General features: G+C 56.8%; 1 protein-coding gene across 4 annotated transcripts; it reads right to left on the bottom strand.

Moving 5' to 3' along the window:
- On the bottom strand, window positions 1-24,672 carry SSC5D (scavenger receptor cysteine rich family member with 5 domains). 4 transcript variants are annotated; one of them, XM_045987056.1, is made up of 14 exons: window positions 24,404-24,665; window positions 23,880-23,906; window positions 23,261-23,569; window positions 22,941-23,060; window positions 22,617-22,730; window positions 21,943-22,251; window positions 19,842-20,159; window positions 19,477-19,653; window positions 17,135-17,452; window positions 15,101-15,709; window positions 14,712-15,026; window positions 14,425-14,592; window positions 6,187-6,351; window positions 1-2,682 (listed from the first exon to the last, which is right to left on the bottom strand). In XM_045987056.1, the coding sequence occupies exons 1-14, from the start codon at window positions 24,426-24,428 to the stop codon at window positions 1,091-1,093; spliced, it is 4,566 nt and encodes a 1,521-aa protein (XP_045843012.1). In that variant the 5' UTR covers window positions 24,429-24,665; the 3' UTR covers window positions 1-1,090. The 4 variants fall into 4 exon arrangements, with proteins under 4 accessions (XP_045843012.1, XP_045843013.1, XP_045843010.1 ...); XM_045987057.1 differs by lacking the exon at window positions 23,880-23,906; XM_045987054.1 differs by having other exon boundaries at window positions 23,261-24,672.
- Between the last annotated feature and the right edge of the window lie 36 nt (window positions 24,673-24,708).

Raw genomic sequence — 24,708 nt, 5'->3', positions numbered from 1 at the left:
CCTCCCCAGAGGCAGGTGCTGTTACTATCCCCGTGTACCAGTGACGAGATGGAGGTTCAGAGAAAGGAAACAAGCCCCCAGAGTCCCACTGCCTGGACGTGGTTTCGAGTCCAGGCTAGTCTAACTTAGGAGCAAGGCCCGGTCAGACAGGCCTGGCTACCAATCACAGCTCCCCCACATCTTCCCTAAGAGGCCTGGGAACTCAGTGCCCTGATCCGTAAAAAGGGGACAAAGGCGACAGCTGGCACAGCACGAGTGCTTATCCAGAGCCGGCCCCGTGCTAAGCGCTCTAACGTATGCATTGACTTAGTGAAACAGCGCAAGCACCCATGAGGTGTGCACCTGCTACCCCACTTACGTGGCTGGAAGAACTCAGACCAAGAAGTTAGGTAACTGGCTCAGGTTCACGCCCACAGGCAAACTCAGGCCTTCAGGTTCCAAAGCTCACCCCTTCTCTGCTGAGCTGTGGTAACAGTACCCTCCTCAGCAGGTGTTCGTGGAGATAAAGTGACGTCATGCACAGAAAGCCCTCAAAACAGCCTGATCCAGAAGAGGCACTCAACAAATATTAGTCATTATTATTATTACCACGTACTCATGCCTTCAAGATTTTTAAGGTGTGTGCACTCTGCGTCAGGCTCGGTTCTGAGAGCTGAGCATACATCTGTGAACAAGACCAAGATCTCTGCCATCGCGGGGCTCCGCCAGTACCAATGGTGGCACCGTCGTCACCACCCCCATCTCCATCATGGCCGTCATCACTGTGAGCATCGCAGTCACACCCACGATCACTTCCTCATCGCCACCCTGGGCATGGCCAACATCACTTCCATCGCCATCGTCACCACGGTCATCATTGGACTCACCGTCCTCCTCCTCACTGCCATAATCACCGTGACCACCACGGCCATCACCCATTATCACTAACACCATCACCATGAACATCATTGCCTTGCATGGTGCCTGTGGGATTCCCTGTCTCTGGAGTTCCCCTAGATCCCCACAAATGTCACCAATAACTTGTTTTTAGATACTATGGTTTTCATTTTTTGGTTGGGTGTGTCTCAGCCCCTCAAATCCCATAGAGGGGTCACACATCTCCCCTCAGAGGCCTTTCTTCTTCCTCTGGGGAGGTGGTGGCTGGTGCAGAGGTGCTGGGGGGCCAGGCCCCCTCAGCCAGTCTTTTTACAACCTCACCCAGTTGCCCTAGGTTCCGGGTGGCCTCCACCAGCCGGGTCAGCCCCAGTCCCAGGGCTTGGCGCTGCTGCTGCTCCTGCTCCAGGACCTGGGTCAGCCTCTGCAGCTGGCTGCCTACGTCCCTCACAGCAGCCACCAGCTCAACCAGGGCAGGCGGCTCACAAGCCATGACCCTTACAGGTGGTGTTGGAGCCACACATGGGCCAAGGGGGTCTGGGCTCTGACTGGGGGTTGGCCTCGGGGTTAGATGGTCAGGGAAAGGTTGACCCAAGGGGTGGGCCATGGAAGACAGGTGGAGGTCAGAGGTCACTGTGGGGTCAGAGGCTGAGTGTGGGGTCTGTGTGGGTGGTGGGCTTGGTTTGGGGCTCTGGCTTCTTGGTGACTTGAGGTCCTCAGTGGACAGAGTGTCCACGCTTGGAGCTGGAGAAGGCCTGGAGTGGCTGGACTCCGAGGTTGGAATAGGCGCTAGGCTCGACATCTTGGATGTAGAGAGATGAGAAGACCCCGTGGAGGTCAACCAGGGGTTTAGGCTAGACTTGACTGTTGGTGCTGGAGTGGGAGAGAACAGTTCTGTTCCCGAGGAAGTTAGAATGGACTTGGTAGTGGTCATAGGGGTTGAGGTAGGGTCAGCCGTCACGCTGGGGTGAGTGGAGGTGGTAGAATGAAGGGTCAGGGTAGGGTGAGGGGTTGTGGCAGGGTAAGGGGTTGTGGTAGGGTGAGGGGTTGTGGTGGGTGGAGCAGCAGTGGACTGAGGGGTCGTGGTGGGATGAGGGGTTGCAGTGAGGTAAAGGGTTGTAGTGGCCTGAGGGGTTGTGGTGTGTTGAAGGGTTGTGGTGGGTTGAACAGACGTGGTGGGTTGAAGGGATGTGGTGGGTTGAGGGGGTGTGGTGGCTTGTGCGGTCGTGGTGAGTGGTGGGGTTGTGGCGGAATGAGGGGTGGTCGCGGGTTGAGAGGTCAAGGTGGAGTGAGGGGTGCCAGTAGGGTGGGGGTTTGTGGAGGAGTCTGGGGTTTTGGAATGATCTGGAAATGTGTTGGCGTATGGAGCTGTGCCCAAGTCTGGGGTTGTGTCAGATTCTGGAGTCAACTCTGAGGTAGAAGAAAGGTGGGTCACCACTGCTGGTGCAGAGGGGTCAGAGGTCAGTTCTTTGGGCAAGGTGGGTGGTGGGGTGGGTGAGAGATCAGGAATCAGCGCTGGAGTCACAGTGCCCTCAGGGGTGGACAGAGTGAGGCCGGGGGTTGTCAGAGTGAGGTCCGAGTTCATCTGTGAGGCCAGGTCTGGGTTGGGTGGCGAAGTGTCAGGAGGGTCAGAGGTCACCCCTCGCCTTGAAGCTGCCTCGGGAATGAGCCGTGGCGCAGAGTCGGTGGTCACCGGTGGGCCAGGGGGCTCAGGAGAGGCTGATGGAGCCGGGGAAGCGGCAGGGGGCGCTGTCCTGGCCGCTGTGGGACGCTGCCCCCGGCGATCCGGCCACGGTTTCCTCTGGGAACCTGGAGGAGGAGGACAGACAGACAGGTCGAGGTCAGCTTGTCCCGCCCACCCCCTTGGCCTGCCCCGCCCCTCCGGGGAGGAGCCGACCAACGAGAGGGTGCAGAGCCTTGCAACGTCATGGTTCCCCAGCAGACTTTGCCCCGCCCCAGCGCCCCACCTCCCCGCCACCTGTGATGTCTCCAGACGCCACCTGGCGTCCTCCAGTGCAGCCAGGGAACTCGAGGGCGGGGAGGGGTACCGTGGAAGGTGGGAGGGAGCGGAAACGTGGGGGGCAGGGACGGGAGGCTGGAGGGGCTTGCGGAAGCATGAAGGAAGATGCGGGAGTGTGGGGATTGTGGCGGCTCACCTGGGGATGCAGGCGGGGCTGAAGGGCAGGGGGGACGAGGGAGCAAATGGGGAAGGAATGGGGGAGATGCCAGAAGATGCAGAAGCGTGAGGAGGGATGCAAGAGGCTTCTGAGCGTAATCTCGGTGGTCAAGATTCTTATGCCACTTTTAAAACAAAATTATTGTAAAAGATCCACTATGAACAAAAGAGTCCAAATGTTAGTCCAACAGGATCTGACTGGGCCAGGATTAGGGAAAGTCAAGTGAGGCAGATGGGATCCTGCCTTTAGTTAAATTTTTGATGTTCAGTTCATTGTGAATGTTTTACATTAATTTCGATTTTTAAAACCATAAAGATATTTACCTTGATAGCTGCGTGTTTTGGCGGCACCTTACATTTAGGGCCTGAGTAGAATGAGAAGCCTCATCCCCTTCCTGGCTCAGCTTCCAGGTAAATGAGAATTTTATCCCTTTTTGCAGATGAGGGGAGTCAGGCCAAGAGGGTAGGTAACTTGCCATGGGTCGCACAGATACAGTTTGCAAATTGTGGGGACAAGATTTGAAGCAAACTCCTTTGCATTCAGAGTCTGGGTCGTTAAATATCACTTTCGCAGTGACGGGTATGACAACATGTGGCCAACCCTAATCCAAAGTGTGGCTAGTCCAACTAAGGAAATGAAGGTTTCCTTTTTCAAAAAAATTATTTTGGGGGGCACCTGGGTAGCTCAGTGGGTTAAAGCCTCTGCCTTCGGCTCAGGTCATGATCTCAGGGTCCTGGGAGGTTCTCTGCTCAGCGGGGAGCCTGTTTCCCCCTCTCTCTCTGCCTGCCTCTCTGCCTACTTGTGATCTCTGTCAAATAAATAAATAAAATCTTTTAAAAAATATTTTTGGTGGTCAGCAAAGCAAGGTTTATTGAATGATATCGAAGTGAATACACAAAGCTCCCAAGGAGGGAGGGGACCCGAGGGGACTGCCCTCCTTTTTCACATTTTTAATTCATTTAAAGTAAAAAGCCACCAGTGTTGATAGCTAGCATATTGAACTATACAGCTCTAGAGAATTCCAGGTTTCCTGCAGGATTTGGACTTGCCTCCTGTTCTTGCCACTGGTTTGCAGCATCAGAGAAGTGACTCGGTGAGGGGGTTGGCCTCCAGCCATGCTGCCTGTGCTTAAACCCCAGATCTGTCGCTTCCTAACTGGGTGACCACGGACAAGTTATTTAACTGCCTTGAACTTCAGTTTGTGGATGATCAACGGACCTCCCTTATAGAGCTGTGCTGGTGCAGGGGGCTCCTGTGTGTGCAGAGACTTAGGACAGAGCCTCGCATGTAACAGGCACTCTTGTGACTAATACTGTCACTCACTGATGTCCATACCTCAGTTTCTCTCATCTGTGAAATGGGCGTAATGATAGCACCTACATCATAGGGCTCCTACTGATGCCTGAGAGCTAAAGGGATAATATATATAAAGTGCTTAGAACAGTCCCCAACACCTGGTTAAAAACTGTTCAGTAACTGTTAACTGATTTAGTTATTATTTCAAGAATCACAGCTTGTTTAAATATTGTAGGGGTTCAGATGCCTAGAATGGTATTTTTAATTTTTCAGACCCAAGGTTCAGAGAGCCAAACTAATAATACTTTTCTGTACGTTGTCATCAACAGCCCAGCAATGTCTCTTCTTTTTTCTCCTTTTTCTTCCCCGCTCTCCATCCCTCTCAATTTCCCCCACAGCTACCTCCATTAGTGTATCTGACACATGTCCTTAAAGATAGGTCCTTACACAATACCTTATAAAAGGTATATATGTATATACGTTAAGATATTCAGTGCATGTGTATTTTTGTGTTTGTGCTTTTTAGTTTTTGCAAATCGCTGGAAACTTCACTCTGTTCTTTCTCCCTCTTTTTTTTTTAAAGGTTTTATTTATTTATTTGACAGAGAGAGAGAGATCATAAGCAGGCAGAGAGGTAGGCAGAGACAGAGACAGGGAAGCAGGCTCCCCGCTGAGCAGAGCCTGATGCGGGGATCGATCCCAGGACCCTGAGATCAGGACCTGAGCCGAAGGCAGAGGCTTAACCCACTGAGCCACCCAGGCACCCCTCTTTCTCCCTCTTTAGTTGCTCACACTGCCCCGTGCTCCTGTGTGTACAGTTCGACTCACTTTAGCTCCTGCGTGGGATTTCACCACATGCACCCACTGCATTTCTCGTTACCCACGGCTGGCACAGAACCTGTCTCCAACTGTATAATAAAACCCTTATACAGCTTGCCCATAGAAGCCTATTCAAGAATTTCTCTGGAATACATGGGGCACCTGGGTAGCTCAGTTGGTTAAGTGACTGCCTTCGGCTCCGGTCATGATCCTGGAGTCCCAGATTGGGTCCCACATTGGGCTCCCAGCTCGGCAGGGAGTCTGCTTCTCCAGCTGACTGCTCTCATGCTCTCTCTTTCTCTCTCTCAAATAAATAAATAAGGTCTTTAAAAAAAAAAAGAATTTCTCTGGAATACAGGAAGAGGATTGCTGGGTCACAATGTACAATCATACCTAATTTCTCTATTTGTCTTTATCAAATACCTGTATCCAGTGGGGATGTCCATTTTCCCACATCCTCACCCACACTTGACACTACCGACCTTCCAAATTTTCTCCATGCTTGTCATCACTTTATCTTGAATTTTCCTAATTCTTTATGAGTGTGAGTGTTTCTACATACACTTGTTGGCCATTTGGGCTTTCCCTTCTGTGAACTGCCTGGTCATAACTGTTACCCATTCTCTTGTAGGGCTTCCTGTCATTTCTTCATTCATTTGTCAGAGCGAATTGCATAATATAGGTTACAGTTTCCCTACCTGGGCATTGTTGATATTTGGAGTTGGATAATTCTTTGTTGTGGGGGAGTGCTCTGTACAGAGTAGGATATGTAACAAGACCCGTGGCCTTGACCCATTAGGTTCTAGTAGCCTCCCTACTCTTAGTCATGACAATCCCAAACATCTTCAGATATTGCCAGTTACTCCCAGTTGAGGGCCTCAGACGTAGATAATAACCTCTTGTATCAGGATATATTTCTGTTGGGTCTCTGGGGTGAGAGTGGGGTCACCACTGGGGAATTTGGAGCCCATCTCTCTACCCACAACACAAACAACCTGGTTCCCACAGCTACATGCCTCACCTGTGTCTCCACGGATCCTTGGAGCTGCAGAGGGACGGCCTGGACTCCGGGCAGTAGCAGTGGTAAGAGTGGTTCCAGGTCTGCCTGCGGTGGGTGTCCCCTCGGGTAGAGGCCCTCCGGAAGGTGTATCCCACGTCCAGGAAGGCTTGTAACTATCCTTATCACCTTGAGAGATACAGGGAGAACTGAGTCTCGTTTCCCTTCATTGTGACCCTCTGCTCCTCCTGGACCCCAACTCAGGTCTCATCCTGTCTCACCTGGACCACCACCCGGACCACAAGCCCAACTCCTCCCTGACCTCACAGCACCCCGGTGACTTGGCTGAGATGCTCTGAACTGCTAAGAACAGAAAGTGGGACTAAACCAGTTTATAAAATAAGAACAGTTCTTATTTCAACGTCCTCATGTCCCTGCCCCTACTCATTCTTTATTTTTCCCTCGGGGGGTGGGGAGGGCGACACCTTTAATATCTTTATTAATGAACAACCAGGAACATTTCCGTAGCATTTCCCTATGTATTTTGGATGAATACACTTGGATAATCTCTACATGACAATTTTATGTAACATATAAATGTATAATATACAGTGACCTTCGAACTCTACAGATTTGAACTATGCAGAACCACCTGTATGTGGATTTTTCCCACAAACACAGTACAATACTATACTGTACTTATTATTTTAGTAACTTTTTTCTCTAGCTTACTTTATTATAAAAATAGAGTGTATACTGGGGCGCCTGGGTGACTCAGTGGGTTAAAGCCTCTGCCTTTGGCTTGGGTCATGATCCCAGGGTCCTGGGATCGAGCCCCGCATCGGGCTCTCTGCTCAGCAAGAAGCCTGCTTCCTCCTTTCTCTCTGTCTGCCTCTCTGCCTACTTGTGATCTGTATTTGTCAAATAAATAAATAAAATTTTAAAGTTTTTTTTTAATTTATTTATTTGACAGAGAGAGAGAGAGAGAGAGAGAGAGAGATCACAAGTAGAGAGGCAGGCAGAGAGAGAGGGGGATGCAGGCTCCCTTCTGAGTAGAGAACCCAATGCGGGGCTCGATCCCAGGACCCTGAGATCATGACCCGAGCCGAAGGCAGCGGCTTAACCCACTGAGCCACCCAGGTGCCCCAAATAAATAAAATTTTAAAAATACACTGTATAATATATATAACATACACAATATGTGTTAATTGTTTATGTTATCAGTAAGGTTTCCTGTCAACAGTAGGCTATTAGTAAAGTTCTGAGGGAGTCAAACTCTCTCATCTATATGTAGATTTTTGACTGCATGGGGGTCAGTACCTCTAACCCCCATGTTGTTCAATGGTCAGCTGTGTAATATAAAAATTAACCATTTTATAAGTATAATGTAAAATATAACGTAAAATACACCATTTTATATAGAGAGAATTGAAAGATTGAATTCAGTCTTCTAGCTTGGTGGATGAAAAACTTATTTTAACAATAGCTTTTTTGGGTGCCTGGGTGGCTCAGTCAGTTGTTTCTGACTCTTAATTTCAACTCACGTCGCGATCTCAGGGTTGGAAGAGCCAGCCCCACGTGGGGCTCTGCGCTCAGTGAGTCTGCTAGAGGTTCTCCCCTTCCCCCTCTGCCCCTCCCCTGCACTTGCATGCAAATGTGCATGCTTTCTCTCTCTCTCAGGTAAATAAATAAATCATTAAAAAACACGATAGCTTTGTTGAGATATAATTCCCATATCTTAATGTGTACAGTTGGGTGGGTTTGAATGTATTGACAATGTTGGGCAACCAGAAACTCCATGTTCCTCACCTGCCTTCACTGACACCCCCTCACCGTGCCACCTTCCACACGGGCTTGCTGCTCACGCCAGACCCCAAACCTTGAGGTGTTCCCATCTAGCCTCGGTGCACCTCTGAGCTTTTGCCTGTGCAATTGCCTCCACCTGGAATTCCCTTCTCCACCACAGACATCTTCCCACTCTGCACGTGAAACCAGCAGAAGGATGGTATCTGACACACGGGGCACGTTTGTCCTGGTCACTTTGAGCTCTGCGGCTAGCTGTCCCACTTGCAGAAATCCCTGGCTCTGTCACCTGCTAATATATTACACGCGAATAGAACATGGGTCAATTCTCACCTTGATGCCTGGCATTGCCAATACCTCAGTGCCATCTCCCTATTATTAACCGTTCTTAAGTTCTTAATTAAATACCTTCCCCATGCCTGTCAAGTACCTTAAGAGGGTAACTATGAAATCCTACCTGACGGTCACACTCATTAGGAATTTTAAGAACCATTAGCCTTACTATTAAAAAATTAAAAATGGAAACAAGCTTAGAGAAAAAAACCCATTAGCGGTGAAGATGTCTTTTCAAGATGCTGGGTTTTAGGAGAACTCCATTGAGAACACAAATTGAACCCCGTTAAAACGTCAGTCCACCAACTGCAGGCATACTCCTTGGGTCTCTGTGTTCTTGAACTGTGCTCTAAGATATGGCCACCCATATCTCAGGGGCGCCTGGGTGGCTCAGTGGGTTAAGCCTCTGCCTTCTGCTCAGGTCATGATCTCAGGGTCCTGGGATCCAGCCCCACATCAGGCTCTCTGCTCGGTGGGGAGCCTGCTTCCCCACCACCTCCATCTGCCTCTCTGCCTACTTGTGATCTCTCTCTGTGTCAAATAAATAAAATCTTTAAAAAAAAAAAATATGGCCACCCATCCACTGGCCATTAGTGTGGTATCAATTTGATTTTTTTCATTAAAATGTGCATTTTAAATTTAAGCAGCAGCATTGCAGTTACAGCCCTTGTGAGCCCAATCACCTCCCTTCCCCAAAGGACTCTCTGAGGCCATATTGTTTTTCCATGTTTTAGTTCCCTAAGTTGAAGTCTTGTCCATCTACATAACACTGCGTGCGTGGTTTTACAGCTTGGTTTGTGGGCGTGTCCCTTCCTAGCTGGGTGAGCAAATCACTGAACTGCTCCATGACTCAGTTTCCTCACCTGTAAAATGGGTACCATGATGGTCTACTTCATGAGGTTGCAAAGCCTGGCATGTGATCAGCTTATTCTTTGAATTAAATTCATCTCTCGCTAGCTCCTTCTTTTTAACCTTCATTTAATATTCGGTCGTACCAACACACAACTGTTGATTCATCCATGCCCTGTTGACAGGCAGTTAGGCTGCGGCCAATGTTTTGCTGTTACAAATACAGCTGCAGGGGCACCTGGGTGGCTCAGTGGGTTAAAGCCTCTGCCTTCGGCTCAGGTCATGATCCCAGGGTCCTGGGATCGAGTCCCGCATGGGCTTTCTGCTCAGTGGGGAGCCTGCTTCCCCCCTCTCTCTCTGCCTGCCTCTCTGCCTACTTGTGATCTCCGTCTGTCAAATAAATAAATAAAATATTTAAAAAAAAAACAAAAACAAATACAGCTGCAGTGAACTCAGATCTGTGACCTTGGGCTCAGGAGTGAGAACTCCTCAATTAGGAGTGAGAACTCCTAATTGTTTAACTGCAGTGTGGAAGGCAGAGGCGTCTCCCTAGACATTGTTAAACTGCCCTCCTAATGAGGCGCAGACTCGCATGCCCACCTTTACCCCACATCCTTTGTGCTGTCAGACATTTTAATTTTTGGCAATCTCATGGGGAGAGGGTGGCTGGGGAAGCTGCTGTTTTGCTACAGATGACTGAACTGAAGCCCAGAGAAGGCAAGGAACCTTCCCAAAGTCACACAGCCAAAGAGCAGTGTTAGGCTTCAGACCCACACAGGTCTACCTGGTCCTTAATGGAGACCAGACATTGCCTCGAGGTGCAAATCTACTGAATCTTACCCCACTCCTCCCCTAGTGAGCTTTTATTCGTCCTTCAAGATTTTATTAAAAGGCCACGCCCCTTCCCCCCTCAATGAAGTCACACCTTCATAATGCTTCCTGGGTTCTTCAGAGCTAATTCTGTCCTATGCTCCTTCCCTATGTCCATGACTAAGGTAGTTAAGAGTGTAAATCCTGGAGTTAGAATCCAAGCTCTGCTGTTTACTGTACTGACCCTCTTTGTACCTGTTTCCTTATCTGTAGAACGGTGGTAAGCGTTGTGCTGATCTCATAAGGTTCCTTGGGGGAGGAAGTGAGTTAAGAAGCCAGGTGATGCTGGTAGATGGTTCCTGATACATGGGGCACATTCAGCGAAAACTAGCTATGATTGTTAATATTATCATCCAACCTCTGAATTTAATCTTGCATTTACTCTTGGATCCTCTCCCCTCTGCATGACCTCATGCAGCCGTAACATACAGCAACAGCCCAAATCCATGAGTCATCCCACCTTCCAAGCTGGGTATGGAAGGGCCATGAGACTCGGCTAGCTGTCTGCACAGCCTCATCCGTTCCCACGGCCTCACATTCCATTCTGTCAATGTATATCTTCAGCCCAGACACTCCGCAGAGCTCCAGGATGGTGTATGTAATGTCTGCACCTGGGTGTGTCAAACACATCACCAGTAGATCTAATGATCCCACTGTGGATCCTGTGGATCCAGCTGCAGTGCTCCCTGATCCAGTAAAAGGTGGGTCCCCGTCTCCCACTTCCCTCTTCTCACACCCCACCCAACCCCACCCAACCCATCACTAGGATCCATCAGCTCGACTCCCAGAATATAGCTTACACGATCCACTTCTTAGTCTCCACTGCTACTCTGTCTCCCTGTATGCACTCTGGTTCCTCCGTCCATTTCCCATGCAGCATCCTGAGTGACTGCTTTGAAAATGCACGCATGACCGTGTCCTTCCTAGCTCAAAATGCCCCACCAAGGGCTTCTCACTGCATAGAGAATAAAACTCAGAGTGTAGCCTTCTCCTATCACTCTCACCCTGCCTGGCTTACTGTGCTTCGGCCATGCTAGCATCCTTCCCAGTCTCTCAAGGTCTCACCAGAGGGCCTTTGCACGCACTGCTCCCTCCGACTGGAAGGCAACTTTAGCTCCCTCGGGGCTCCCCACTGCAGATTTCATCTCCTGCCATCATTCCCATTGACCACTCCATTTCAGCCCCGCTGACCTTGAGGCCGTTTCTTCAACCAGCTAAGCACGATTCTACCTCGAAGCCCTTGCACGCACTGTTCCCTCTGTATAAAACATTCTCCAACCAGATATCTGCACGGCTTTCTCCCTCTCCTCCTAAAGGTCATCACTTAAAGGGCACTTTCTCTGTAAGGCATCTCTTGGCCATCCTATTCTAAATTGCAAATCTCAGCCTCCCTTTCCCTTGCTCATCACCGCTATGTTCTCACGCGGTCCACACAGCAGGTATTTGACAGGTATGTAAATGTCTCTGTCTCCAAATTCCGAGAAGCCTTGAGAAATACTACTTCAAGAACTAGAAAGCGAAATTCAACCTTTTAAGCTTCTAGCTTCGGCTGTTACATTCATTCAACAACCGTGTAAGTCTCCACGGAGTCTCTACAGCACGGATTTGGTGGTAGACCGGTGGGGGAACCATGCTCCCCCAAAGACGCCTGTACCCTAGTCCCCAGGACCTCTGAATAGGTTACCTTATGTGGCAAAGGGATATTGCAGATGTGATTAAAGGTGCAGACCTTGAGAGGAGGAGATTATCCTGCATCAATCCAAGTAGGCCCAATCCAATCACACAAATCCTTAAAATTAGGACAGAGGAAGACGTGAAGACAGAAGGAAGGTCAGAGAGGTGCAGCATTGCCGGCTCTGAACATGGAAGAAGGGGCCACGAGCCAGGAATGTGGGGGCCTCTAGAAGCTGGAAAAGGTAGAGAACAGACTTTGTCCTAGAGCCTTGGGAAGGAACACATCCCTGCTGGACTTCTGACCCAGGGCACTGCAAAGTGAGCCTGCGTTGCTGCAAGGCAGTACAGGGCGGTTATGTCACAGTAAAGGCGGGATGGAGCTAAGGGTCCAGGGAGAGGGCAGTGGCCCGGGGGCGACGCCCTTTAACCCCGGCCTCTGCCCCCCCCGGAGAACTCCCTTCCTCCCGGTGTCTGCTGTTGGGTAATACCATGTCCTCGGCAAGGCCCTTCGGGATCGCCCTACAAGAAACAATGGCTTCCCTGGGATCCTGCAGCGGCCGTTCATTGACGCTAAACCAGCCTCGCCACGAGCGTTCCGTGATTTTAAACTGTTTCACACACATTTTGTTCTTGGGATTGGGACCCGAGGTCGCCCGCTAGTTCTCACCCTGGAGCAGCCCCGAGAGGGGACTAAGCAAGTCGCTGATCGTTAGCTCAGCAACTCCGCCGTCTTCCCCCGTCGGAAGAGCGAAATGTGTGTGGAATCACGAAGACGGGCCTTAGCAGCGGCTCCTAAGTTTCCGCTGAGGCAGATTTGCCGTCCCCCTCAGCAGCCCGGGCATTCGCCGCAGGGCCCAGGTCTCCCGGGCGCCGGAATCGCGCACACGCCGCGCCGAGGGAGCTGTGCGGGGCTGTTTTCCCACAGGAAGAAGCAGGCTCCGAGAGGCAGGGTCCCTCTTTCCCAGGGTCACCTCGCAGTGAGGGGAGGAACGCGCGTCCGTCCTTCCTCCCACTCGCCATCTGGCCTCCTTATCACTGGGCCTGGGACTACCCCGACTTTTCCCAGGCGCGGCTCGCAACGCCGCACCGCTCCGAGCTCACGCCACCGCCTACCCTCGCCCCGCACCCCAGTTGGACCTCCGGGCCCCGCGTCTGACTGTCTCCGCCACGAGGGGGCGCTAGAGGATAGGCAGGGGTCTGCGCCCCGCTGCAGAGAACAAAGGCTCTAGGACCCCGGCCGCCCGGCACCCGGGAGCAGCACCTCGGACCGCCGGGCAGGACGTGTCCGACCTCACAACTCCGGTCCCCCGCCCTAACGCGCGGCGGCCCCTCGGCCCGCCCCTCCCCTCCGTCTCCACCTCACAACCAGCCCAACCTCGCAGACAAGTCACCGCTCTGGAAGCGCAGTAACCGCCTCCCGCCCCCGGCATTTATTTCCGCGGGCGTGGGTCAGCCGGCCAATCAGGAGGTGCAGCGCACCTGTGACGTCACAAGCCGTGAGGCGGATTGGGTCCAGTCCCCGAGGGCCGCGCGTGCGTGCTGAGCGCCAGAAAAAGGCGGGAAATGCCCGCGGGGCGGGGCGCCCCGTTCCTGAGGCGACGAGTCCCCCAGGGAAAGACAAGCAGAGGGGCGCGGGGCGGCAGGCAGAAGGGGGACCTTCAGGGGGTGGGAGAGCACCTGGAGAAGGGAGAGGGCAGCGAGAGGTGAAATGGGGGCACAAGGCTGGGTGGAATGAAAAAGGCAGGACCGGGGCAGGAGGAGCCAGAGGGGAGCAGAAGGTGGAGTCCGCGTGCCGGGCACAGAGGGGCGGCCGGGGGCGCGAGTGGCCGGGCGGGGGGCAGGCAGACAGCAGCAGGGCACGCAGGGGACGGTCGGAGCCAGAGAGAGCGAGAACACAGAGGGTAGAGGCGTCGACAGGGGGAGAACAGGAACGCGGGCAGTGTGCACTGGATGCAAGCACATGAGAGCAAAGGTGACAGACAAGCGGGCCACGAGAACAGCAGAGCGACAGAGACGCAGAGCGGGGCAGTGGAAGAGAGCGAGCGGGGCGGGCGGGAGAGGACGGAGGGCCATGGACGCGCGTGCACACAAATGCACACGCACATGTGCAGGGAGGGAAGGCCCGTAGAGCCTGCGAAGCCCGGAGAGCACGCGCGCACGCACAGGGACGCGGGGCTGGACAGACGCAACAGGGAAGCCTGGAAGAACGCCGTGCACGTGCGTGGACACGGGGAACCCGGGGAAGCAAGGTGCATGCGCAGGGACAGGGGCCCTGGAAGATGCTGCGGGGAAACCGCCTGAGCAGCTTGTGCCGGGAAAGCACGCGGGCAGGGTCGCACAGGCTCCGGGTGTGGCCGCAGGGGTGGAAGGACACTGGGGCGGCACAGGCCAAGCTCTAGGGTGCTGGGGGATGACGTGGTGACCTCAGCCCTCTGGGAGGTCTCCGGGCTCTGGACAGAGGGGCCCAGCCTCAGGTGCCGCGGCTGGTTTGCGGGAGGACCATGGGCTGGGGCCGTGCTGAGCCTGGTCTGATTCTCAGAGACACACGGGGGTCTCTTCAAGGCTCTCGAGAGGAGCCAGGGAAGGAACGTTTTGGGCTTCTGGAGCCGCGGAGAACCTGTCCGCGATCTCTGAAACCCAGGCCAGCTCCCTTCGGGTTCTCTAGGGAAGCCCTGCCGGGAGGAGCACACAGGTTGATGGGGGCCCCATCTGCACCCAGGCCGTGCACCTCACCTGTGTCTGGAAGACGCCTTGTCGCTGGAGAGGGGGCCCCTGGGCTCTTGGTGGTGCCCCGGGAAAGCATGTGTCCAGCTACCCCTGCGGTGGTGGTCAGCTTGGCCAGGTCCTCTCCAGAGGTGGGATCCCACGTCCAGGGGGGATAATCATCCTCATCGGCGTGGCCTTGGGAGAAAGTGGAACATGGGTTGAGTCCCTCCCTGCCTCGGGTCCTTGCTGCTGCTCCAGATACCCTTCCAGAACCTCCTGGAGTGACTCTGGGTGCCCCACCCCATTCCCAGTACCAGTGCAGGTGAGCCCCACGTCTTCCTCGTGGTCACAGTTGTGCTGGCCCCACGCCCCAGCAGGGCAGTCACTCAGGGAGGCCTCGATTCCCTTGCAGCCCACGTCATCCAGCCAGATGGGACCGGTCCCGGGGCCATAGTGGGTTTTGCCCACTCGGGACCGGACCCTTCCGCAGCCCAGCTCCCAGCAGGCCACGGTACTGTCCCGCAGGTCCCAGCTGTCATCGCACACTGTCCCCCAGCGCCCAGCATGCCACACTTCCAGCCGGCCAGCACACCGGTTGGGCCCATCGGCCAGACGCACCCGGAACGGGCCTGCTGGTAGAAGACCCCAAGTCAGGAGGGGTCAACAGGGGTCAGCCTCACCTCTTCATGTTCCCCCCACTCACCTGATCCCCCAGCGGTGCTCCCAGTGGGGGAGGGGCCTGGGTCTTTGGAAGACTCTGGAGAACCTTGTGTTGGGGTCTCAGCGGATGGCTCTGTGGAGGCCAGAGGGATTCGCTCCACCGTGGCCTTGGAGGTCATTTCTCGGGGGCTTTGAGTGGTCGGTGTTGCCACGGTCCTGGCAGTCCGTTCTCGGGGCGCCCAGGGAGTCCGTGTTGCAGTCGTATGTGAGGTCATCCTGTGGGGGACTTCAGTGCTCAACCTGGCGTTAGACTCAGAAACTGTTCTTCGGGAGGCCTCAGTGGTCAGGGCTGTGGTGGTCCGTGAGGTCAGTTCAGAGGGCCTCTGGGTGCCCAGGACCCTGGAGTGTTTAGTGATTGGAATCACAGGGGGCTGAGTGGTCAGTCTCCTTGCATTTTTGGTCACCCACTTCTTAGTACCCTTGGGGGTTTTCCCTGGGGTCTTGGTGGTGGTTTTCTCAGGAACACTGGGGGTCAGCTTTGCTGGGGGCTTGGTGGTCAGCTCCCCAGGGAGCCAGGCATCCGGATCTCTACCCAGGCCAGGGATCCAGCTCCAGCTGAAGGGGTCTGAGATGGAGTCCAGGCCAGAAGTGTCTGGAAGTTGGGAGGAGAGGACATGGAAGGTGGCAGGCACCATAATGACAAGGTTGTCTTTTTGATCCCCCCTTCTCCCTCATCTCTTTATTCTTTGTTCATTCACTCCTGCACGTCTCCAACATTTATCTAGCATATTCTACCACCCAGGCACTGTGCCAGACTCTGGGGATACAAACCTGCTGGCCAGACACACCACCCCCTGCTCCTTGGCTTTTCCAGTTGGGACATGCCTGACCCTCTCTGCCCTTCCCACATCAACCTGTCCACTGGCCACTCACGGTGTCACTTCCCATAACTTCTGACAGTCTCCCTTTCTCCCTGTCCAGCTCTCACCAGTTACCAGAGTGGTACCAGATCTGGCGGGTCAGTCCCCAGCTGAAAACCCTTCTGTGGCTCCTGTGGCCTCGGGAGGAGAGGGAAAGGGCCTCAGCTTCCGTGACGCCATTGTGTGGGCCACAGCTCTTGTCACATTTCTCTGATTAGATTAGCACGTGTGTGCAGTAAAGTGTCACCTGTGCCCAAGGAAACGTCTGGCCCCTGGCACATGGGGCTACCCAGAGAGTTAGTACCGATACTGTGACTCATGGGCAGCCAGCGGGCAGGTAGCCAGAGGTCGTAGCTGAGCTCCTGTAAAAACTCTGCACCCGAGGCTGGGGGAACATCTCTGCTGGGCAGTACTGCCCTGGTGTGGTCGCTTGCCCCTGCTGGGAGAGCTAAGTGCTCTCTGCATGGCTCCCCGGGGAGGAAGGCTGGGGGCTCCCTGCAGGCCTCTCCCGCATCAGCCCCTGCGCCTTTGCCCTCGACTGGTTTTTATGATGGCTTTTCTGATTTTTTGGGAGTCCTTCTAGAAGATTATAGAACCTGAGGTTCATCTCGGGGCCCTCCCGAATGATACCGTGTCGCACGGGTTTGCAGAGATGTGTGGGTGCATCTTTGTGTCAGTGAGCTGTGAGCGTCCCAAAGGCTGGGACTAGGCTTCTTCTATCTGACACCCCAGCACCCAGCTCAGTGTCTGGCACTCCGTAAACATTAGCAAATGACAGACACAAGGCTTGTGTGTACTGCAGCTGGCCCTCACCTTGGCCTCTTCCAGCTCCCGACATCCCTGTCTTCACTTCCTTTATCTTGGTGAGCATAAACGGGAGGAGGAGAAAGGATCCCAACTGTGCCACTTAGTTGCTGTGTGACCTTGGACAAGTTACTGAACCTCTCTGTGCCTCAGCTTCCTCAGTAAAATGAGCATAACACCCACCAGCTTGTACTTATTGTGAGGCGTGAGTGCGGCCACATGTGTGGGAACGCCCAGCCCGGACAGGGGGCTTAGGAAGACGTGTACTCAGAAGATGTTAGTGCAGATGTTAGTTCCCATTCCTTCTTCCAGGAAGCCCTCCAGGAGCCAGCAGGTGGTCAGGGCCTCCTTACCAGTGCAGGAGACTCCAACATCTTCATTGTGAGCACAGTTGTGCTTCCCCCAGGGCGAAGCGGGGCATTCTGAGAGTGAGGCCTCGGTCCCCAAGCACCCCACGTCATCCAGCCAGATGGGGCCAGCCCCCCAGCCGAAGCGGCCAGCCGCAGGGTCCTGCTGCCGAGCTCTGCCGCAGCCCAGCTCCCGGCAGACCACGGCTGAGTCCCGCAGGTCCCAGCTGTCATCACACACCGTCCCCCAGCGTCCGTTGTGCCACACCTCCAGCCGGCCTGAACACCGGCTGGGTCCTGCCACCAGGCGCAGCTGGGGGGACCCTAGGGTGGAAGAGACCCAGAGACTTAGACAGGAAACGGTCCAGCTGTCTGTCCCTCTGCCTGCCTTGCATTCATCCTGCCATCTGTCCATCTGGGCTTCCCCACATCCGTCCATCCTGGCGGCAGGCACAGGGATAGAGTCTGGCACGGTCTGGGTTCCTCGAAAAGTGGAACACGGAATCCCCGTATGATCCAGAAATCCCACTGCTTGGGCTTTACCGCCGGTAAATGGAGGATGGCTACGCAGACAGGTGCTTGTGCACAGGGTCCTGGTGCTGTTCACAGCAGCCCAAGGGTGGACACAGCCTGACTGCGCATCCCTGCGTGGAGGGATAGCGGAGTGAGGCCTGCGCATGAAATGGAATAGGATTCAGCCTTTCTTAGGAAGGGGATTCCGCGACCTGCCCCATGGGTGAAGCCAGAGGACATCAGCACGAGTACTACAGGGTCCCATCTGCACGAGGCCCCTGGAGGAGTCTGGTTCATAGAGACAGTAGAAGGGTGGGTGCCTGGGCTGGGCGGGGGGATGCGGAGCCCGCGTGTCATCCGTCTGGGGTGTCTGGGATGGTGACAAAGTCCTACAGCTGGATGGTGGTGGCTGTCCGACCTCATGAACGGGTTTCATGCCACCGAACTCACGCTTAAAAAAAGATGAAGCGGTCAACGTTACGTTGCATATAGTTGACCGCAACGAACGAAACAGAGGACTTGGGCTCTGGGACGCACTGCCTTCACCCGTGTCTTAGCCATGTGGCCTCCTCTGTAACACGGACCGCATGCAGCACCCAGGGCCCACGTGGCCAGGAGTGTCCCCTGAGGGAGACACGGAGCATGCCTGCAACAGCGCCAGTCACACACAAGCCGGTGAACGCTGAGTGACTCAGGAAAAGCGGGAAAGCGGCCTAACCAGCAAGAATGCATTTCGCATCCTGGAGGAGTCAGCTGTGCTAACCAGGCCTTTTTATTGTCTGTCTGTCTGTCTGTCTGTCTCTCTCTTTCTTTCATTTGATTTATTTATTGGGGGGAGTATGAAAGGGAGCGGGTCAGAGGGAGAAGCAGACCCCCAGCTGAGCAGGGAGCCTGATGCGGGACTCAATTCTGGGACCCCAGGATCACAACCCAAGCCGAAGGCAGTCACCCAACATCTAAGCCACCCGGGGGGCCCTACAGTCTGTGTTCTGACGCTTTGGCCTCTCAGGGCCTTGCTGACCCTGGAGGGACAGCCCCTGGAGGGCTAGCTAAATCAAGAGATGGGAAGCCAGCGAAGCGTGCCTCCTGTCTGCACACAGCTGGTCCAGAGCCCACCACCCACACCTGCTCCGGGGCAGGGGGCTCTCACACTCTGGACCACTGTCCACGCGGCCTGGTGCCCCACAACCAGGGGCAGCGCCGGCGCCCCACAGCTCTTGGAAACCATCCAAGCAAGCTGACCCTGAGCCTGCTTACTCGGCCTTGCCCGCTCCTTTGCACAGAAGCCACGGTCAAGGGGCACCTGGGTGGCTCAGTTGGTTAAGCATCTGCCTTCGGCTCAGGTCATGATCCCAGGGTCCTGGGATCGATCCCCATATCAGGCTCTCCACTCAATAGGAAGCCTGCTTCTCTCTTTCCCACTCCCCCTGCTTGTACACCCTCTCTCTGTCAAATATTAACAAAAAAAAAAAGAAGAAGAAGAAGAAGAAGAGGCCATGGTTAAAGCTCTGGCTGTGTGTTCCCCTCACTGCCCCTGCCTCCCGGCCCATGCTGCTCCTTCCCTGCGTGGCCCCTGTTTCTAGAAACCCACTGTCTTTCCAAGGGCAGTCCTGTCCTGATCTACTGGCCTCACCACACCTGAGTAACACAGAAGGGCATTCAACCAAGCACAGACCCTTGAGGGCATGGGGCTCTGTTCCCTTCTCCGTCCTTGTCTTTGCCCCTGATGAGAACTTCTGAGCAGGGAGAAAGGACACAGGTGGGGGGCAGCACTGACTCTGGGGGAGGAAGCAGTCAATAAGACCCTGTTTTCTCAGGGAGCAGAACGGACTCACCAGCTTCCGGTCCAGGCTCCCGAGGGACAGTCGGGGAGGCAGGAGGAGGTGGGATGTCTGCTGTGCCCAGGGATGGGCTCCCTGTGGGGGCCGGGGGCCTGGACACTGCCTCCTGGGACGAAGAGCGGTTGCTGTCTGCTGCCGGGGCCGTGGGGGGGACATACCCCAGAGGCATACCTGGGGCAGGGAAGAGTCAATCACCACCATGGGTGATCCCAGGACCACGGATTTAGAGTGAGGGTCCATGGATCAGGACAGGAGAGAGGGGACGTGGGGTGAGCGTGCCAATGCCCCATGAGCCCCCCACTTCCTGTGCCTCCGCTTGAGGCTTCCTCACCCCCAGCCTCTCCCTGTGTCCTCCTCACCGTCACACACGGCCCCGGCATCCTCCCGATGGTGACAGTCATGCTGGCCCCAGGGCCGTGCGGGGCAGAATCGCAGGGCTGTCTCGTTACCCCGGCACCGAAGGTCGTCCAGGAGGATGGGTCCAGCCCCTTCCCCAAAGAAGGCACCCCCAGGGGCGGCCAGCGCGCCCCCGCAGCCCAGTTCCCGGCAGGCCACAGTCGCGTCCCTCAAGTCCCAGGCATCGTCGCACACCGTCCCCCAGCGGCCGCTGTGCCACACCTCCAGGCGGCCTGCACACCCGTGGGGTCCATCAGCCAGACGCAGCCGGGGGGCTGGGCCTGGACGTGGGGAAAGGGAGGGGAAACAGACAGACGGGAGACTGCAGTGGGTGAGTGGTGTGAGCTCGGAGGGCAGGCAACCACGTGCGCGCAGACACTGAGCTCTCTGGGGCTGGGCTTCCTGCCCACGAGGCCACCGTCCTCAGAGGGCCAGCAGACGCCCCACCTTCCGTTTGCCAGCGGGGAAAAGGCTCCAGGATGGGAAGTCACTGGCCAGGAGTCCAGCAATGGTCTATCCACCTCCCAGTGCCCCGTCTGTGCAGCAGCAAGCCCTGGGGACACTGGCCCTTACCCCACGTGCCGGCTGCCTACCCCAGTCCTGCAGGACAGGCTTCTCGACCTCAGCACCACCAACATGGGGAGATTGTGGGGGGCCAAGCTGTGACTGTAGGATGTCCGCAGTCTCCCTGGGCTCCATCCCCACATGTGAGGGCCATCCACAGTGTGACAGACTTTGCCCAGGGTCCCCTGGGAGGAGTTGGGGTGGGGGGGAGATCACAGCCCACCCTCTGCAAAGAACCCCTAGTCTGCAGATTAATCTCTTGCTGGCTCTAGGGTACATTTCTGTTGGGTCTCTCTGGGTGAGACTGGGGTCACCACTGGGGAGCACAGAGTCCATCTTTCTACCCCCTAGTCTGGGGGGTACCTCACCCCCCATCAGTGCTCTAGAGAAAAGAACTGGCCAGGGAGGGGTCGGACATGAGGAGCTGCCTTATGGGGCTGCTCTGGCGATGAAGGTGTCGGTACAGCTCCATGCTTCCCCAGGCACCTCAGTAGCATTCACTTCTTTTCCCCAGACGCTTAGCCCTCCCTGGGGCCTCCACTTACCTCCCGATCTGGGCTCTGGAGAACCTGCTTCTGCCTCTCCGTGCTGCCCACCCCGTACAGCACGGTCCCAGCCCACCGCTCAGGGCCCCAACACCCATGGGTGGCCTCCGCCCCCACCACTCCAGGCTTCAGACACCAGGCCCGCACAGCAGCTCTGTCTGCAGCAGGATGGACCTGGCCGGTCAAGTTCTGAGTCTGGGGCTGAGTCCATAACCTGGGTCATTTGGGCTCCTTCTCTGAACCTCATTTCCACATCTGGGAAGACAGGGATGAGAGCACCCACCCCAGAGGCTGTCCACGTGGCGGTGAGGCTCAGACACAGCTGGGAGGTACCCAGCACACTGCTTGGCACAGAGCAGGGACTGAGGAGAATGTCCTCTTCCTCTTCCCGTTCACATCAGCCCACGGAAGCCCTGCCCACCCCCTGCCCCCCTGCTCTGGTGGGCACCCAGTGTCCACCTGCAGCCCCTGTGCCTTCCCACCCCACCACTGTGGGCGGCCATTGCTCTGTGCCTGCTGGTCCTGCAGCAGACATGCTGCGAGTCCACGACAGTGAGGACCGGGTCTCACACTGTCTCTGCCTGGAGTGGATGGGGTTCAAGTGGTACTGGGGGGGGAGGGGGGAGGGAGAGAAGGAAGGAAGGGGGGGAGAACTGGGAGGAGAGAGGGAAGGGAGCGGGGGAAGAAAGAAGGGAAGGGAGAGGAAGGGAAGGGAGAGGGGGGAGAAGTGAGGAGGTAGAGTGGGAGAGAGGGAAGTAGAGTTAGGAGGGAGGGATGGGAGCGGCTGGGGGGAAAGAGGAGGGAGGAAGGGGAGGAGGGAGGGAGGGAAGGAATGGGGGAGGATGCAGGGGGAGGGAGGGGAGAGGGAGACTGAGGATGGAGGGAGGACAGAGGAGAGCCCTAGAGAGAGCAGGTGCAGTGCGTGCAGGGGACAGGAGGTGCGGGCGGGGCATACCAGTGCAGACCAGCCCTGCATCCTCGCTGTGGTCACAGTTGCTCCGACCCCAGGGGCTCCGGGGACAGTCCCGCAGAGCCTGCTCCCCGCCTCCACACCCTACGTCATCCATCCACACAGGCCCCGAGCCCGGGCCAAATCTGGCGCCTCCGGGGGCGGCCAGTGCACCCCCGCAGCCCAGCTCCCGGCAGGCCACGGCAGCGTCCCGCAGGTCCCATCCATCGTCGCACACGGTCCCCCAGCGGCCGCCGTGCCACACCTCCAGGCGCCCGGAGCACCCGTGGGGGCCTGAGACGAGGCGCAGCCGCTCTGTGGGGGGATGGGCAGGGAGGGAGGGGTGGTGAGTCCCGTGCCAGGCAGTTTGGGAAAAGCAGATTCAAACACCCTTCATTATCCATCTGGGAAAACTGAGCCCCAGAGGGAGCAGTGGCCCGAGATCCACCTGCCAGCTGGGCCTTGAAAAGGAGCGCTGGGGTCCCAGCAGTTGAGGGGGTCTGGGGCAGGAGCTGCCCGGATCGGAGGGCCGGGGCACAGGAGCGGGGGCCGAGGGAGTCCCAGGGATACGGTGCATGCTGCAGCCCCCCCAGGTGCCGGTAGGAGGAGGCCACCCAGGGGTCCCCAGGTCAGTCCAGGCCAGGCCAGAACCGTGACAGAGAGGTTTGCAGAGAACGTACCCTGTCGGGGGGCTCCAGCCGTCAGCATGGGGGCCCTGGTGGATTTGGGCTGCTTGACTGGCCGTGGGCTCTTCTTCCTGGAGTTGTTCTGTGGAGTCCCAGCGGGGCGGGGGGCTGCGAGAGGCGGTGGTCGGTCGCTGCTGATCCTCCCGCCAGCTGCACTGTGCTGCCTGGGAGTCTGTGAGGGTGCGGTGGGGGCTGCGACGGCGGGGGGGGGCCCTCGAGGGGGTGAAGCCGCTGCGTCCCTCTGTGCCCAGGGACAGATCAGTGCGGAAGGCCCCTCCCTCTCCCTCCCAGCTGGACACGCAGCCAGAGTGGGCTCACCGTGGGTCACGGGAGGCTCCTGAGAGCCAGGGCTCAGCTCCCCAGACAGCCCTGGCCAGGGGTCCCCCTCCAGGATGGAAGGCAGATCCTCCCCGTCCCTGGAGTTGGCCACACGCTGACCTGCGGGAGAGCACAGGAGCTTGGCTGGGGCGGCCCTGACCAAGGCAGGCACGGGGACAACTCAGGCAGTGGTCAGCCGGGAGTCCCGCAGGGAGACACCCAGTTTTCGGAGGGGTGGGGGTGCCTGGACATCCAGACCCTCGGAGTCCCTGGGTCGCGTCTGTGGGAGTGCCCCCGACAGAGGCTCCAAGGCCTCTCACCTGCACAGACGACGCCTGCGTCCTCCTCGTGGGAGCAAATGTGGGCCTTCCAGCCGCGGTGGGGACAAAGCCCCAGCTGCCCCTCGCTGCCTCGGCAGGCCAGCTCACTCAGCCACACAGGCCCTGCGCCCTCCCCGAAAAAGGCGCCTCCGGGGGCGGCCAGTGCACCCCCGCAGCCCAGCTCCCGGCAGGCCACGGCAGCGTCCCGCAGGTCCCATCCGTCGTCGCACACGGTCCCCCAGCGGCCACCGTGCCACACCTCCAAGCGGCCCGCACACCCGTGGGGGCCATCAGCCAGACGCAGCCGCTCTGGGGGGACAGAGGAAAGGCTGGGACATCTGGGAGGCCCAGACCCCGGGAACGGCAGGGCCAGGGGCTCGACTGCAGGGTGTGGGGGAGGCCGGCCACCCTGGCCACTGGTGGGGGCCCCAACTCCTGGGTTCTCAGGAGAGAGGTGGCCCCCATGGGAAGTGTGGGCTTGGTCAGCAGCGGTTCTGGAGGAAGCAATGTCCAAGGTCATAGTTGCCCGCAGGGCTGCCGGGGTTCCCCTGGAGGGGGAGACCGGACAGGGGTGGGTTGAGCTGGGCAAGGCCAGACAGAGGTGCTCAGGGCCACTTACCAACAGCCTGGATCCCCATCAGAGCCGCTGGAAGGGAGGTTGGAGGGGTGGGGTAGAGTGAGGGCAGGTCCCATGGGAGTGCTTTCTCTTGGTCTTAAATACCCCAGGGCACAGACACACACCCAGAATCCACACTTCTCTGAACCAGAAACCCCACTGCTGGGAGGCAGGACTCTGGGCAGAGGGCTGGGCAAGACTCAGGTCCCTGAGACAGGCGGGGCCCCACATGCCTCAGGTCAAGGCTGGGAGCCAGGCCCTTTGTGCTCCCCCAGGGGCCTGGTTAATGTCAAATGGGAGTGAGCACCCCCCAAGGTCAGGGCCAGTGGGAGGGGGAGTAGTCCCTGGGGTCTCAGGAGGGTGGGATGCGTGTGCAGAGGTGGGGTCCCTTGGGGGGATCAGGCAAGGACGACCAGATGTCCTTCATCCCAAGCACTCAAGACAGGGCCCCGGAAGTCCGAGTGGCTTAAGTGTATGAGCTCAGGGGTCAGAGGTCCCTGAGTCCCCATGGAGAAGGGGTCACTCACCGATAAGGCAGGCCAAGACCCTCATGTTTGCAGACTCCAGGGCAGGGCCGGGGGTGAAAGGGGACGCGAGCAGGAGAGGGGAGGAGGCTGCAGCCACCGGAGGGAGGGAAGGAGAGAAGCAGAGAGGGAGGGAAGCGCCTGCCAGAGGCGCCCAGGACTGGGGAGGAGCAGGCAGTGGCTGGACGCTCTGCCAGAAGGAAGAGAGGCTGCCTGCCGAGGAGGCAGCAGGGGACAGGAGCGGGGGCAGGGAGGGGGCTGGCCGCAGCGGATGCCTGAGGAGGAGGGGGTGGCGGCGGGGAGGGAGG

Source organism: Meles meles, chromosome 19 (assembly GCF_922984935.1).
Source record: "Meles meles chromosome 19, mMelMel3.1 paternal haplotype, whole genome shotgun sequence".
In the NCBI taxonomy this organism is placed as follows: domain Eukaryota; kingdom Metazoa; phylum Chordata; class Mammalia; order Carnivora; family Mustelidae; genus Meles; species Meles meles.
The sequence above is the reverse complement of the archived record's forward strand: the minus strand, read 5'-3'. Positions and strand labels throughout refer to the sequence as shown.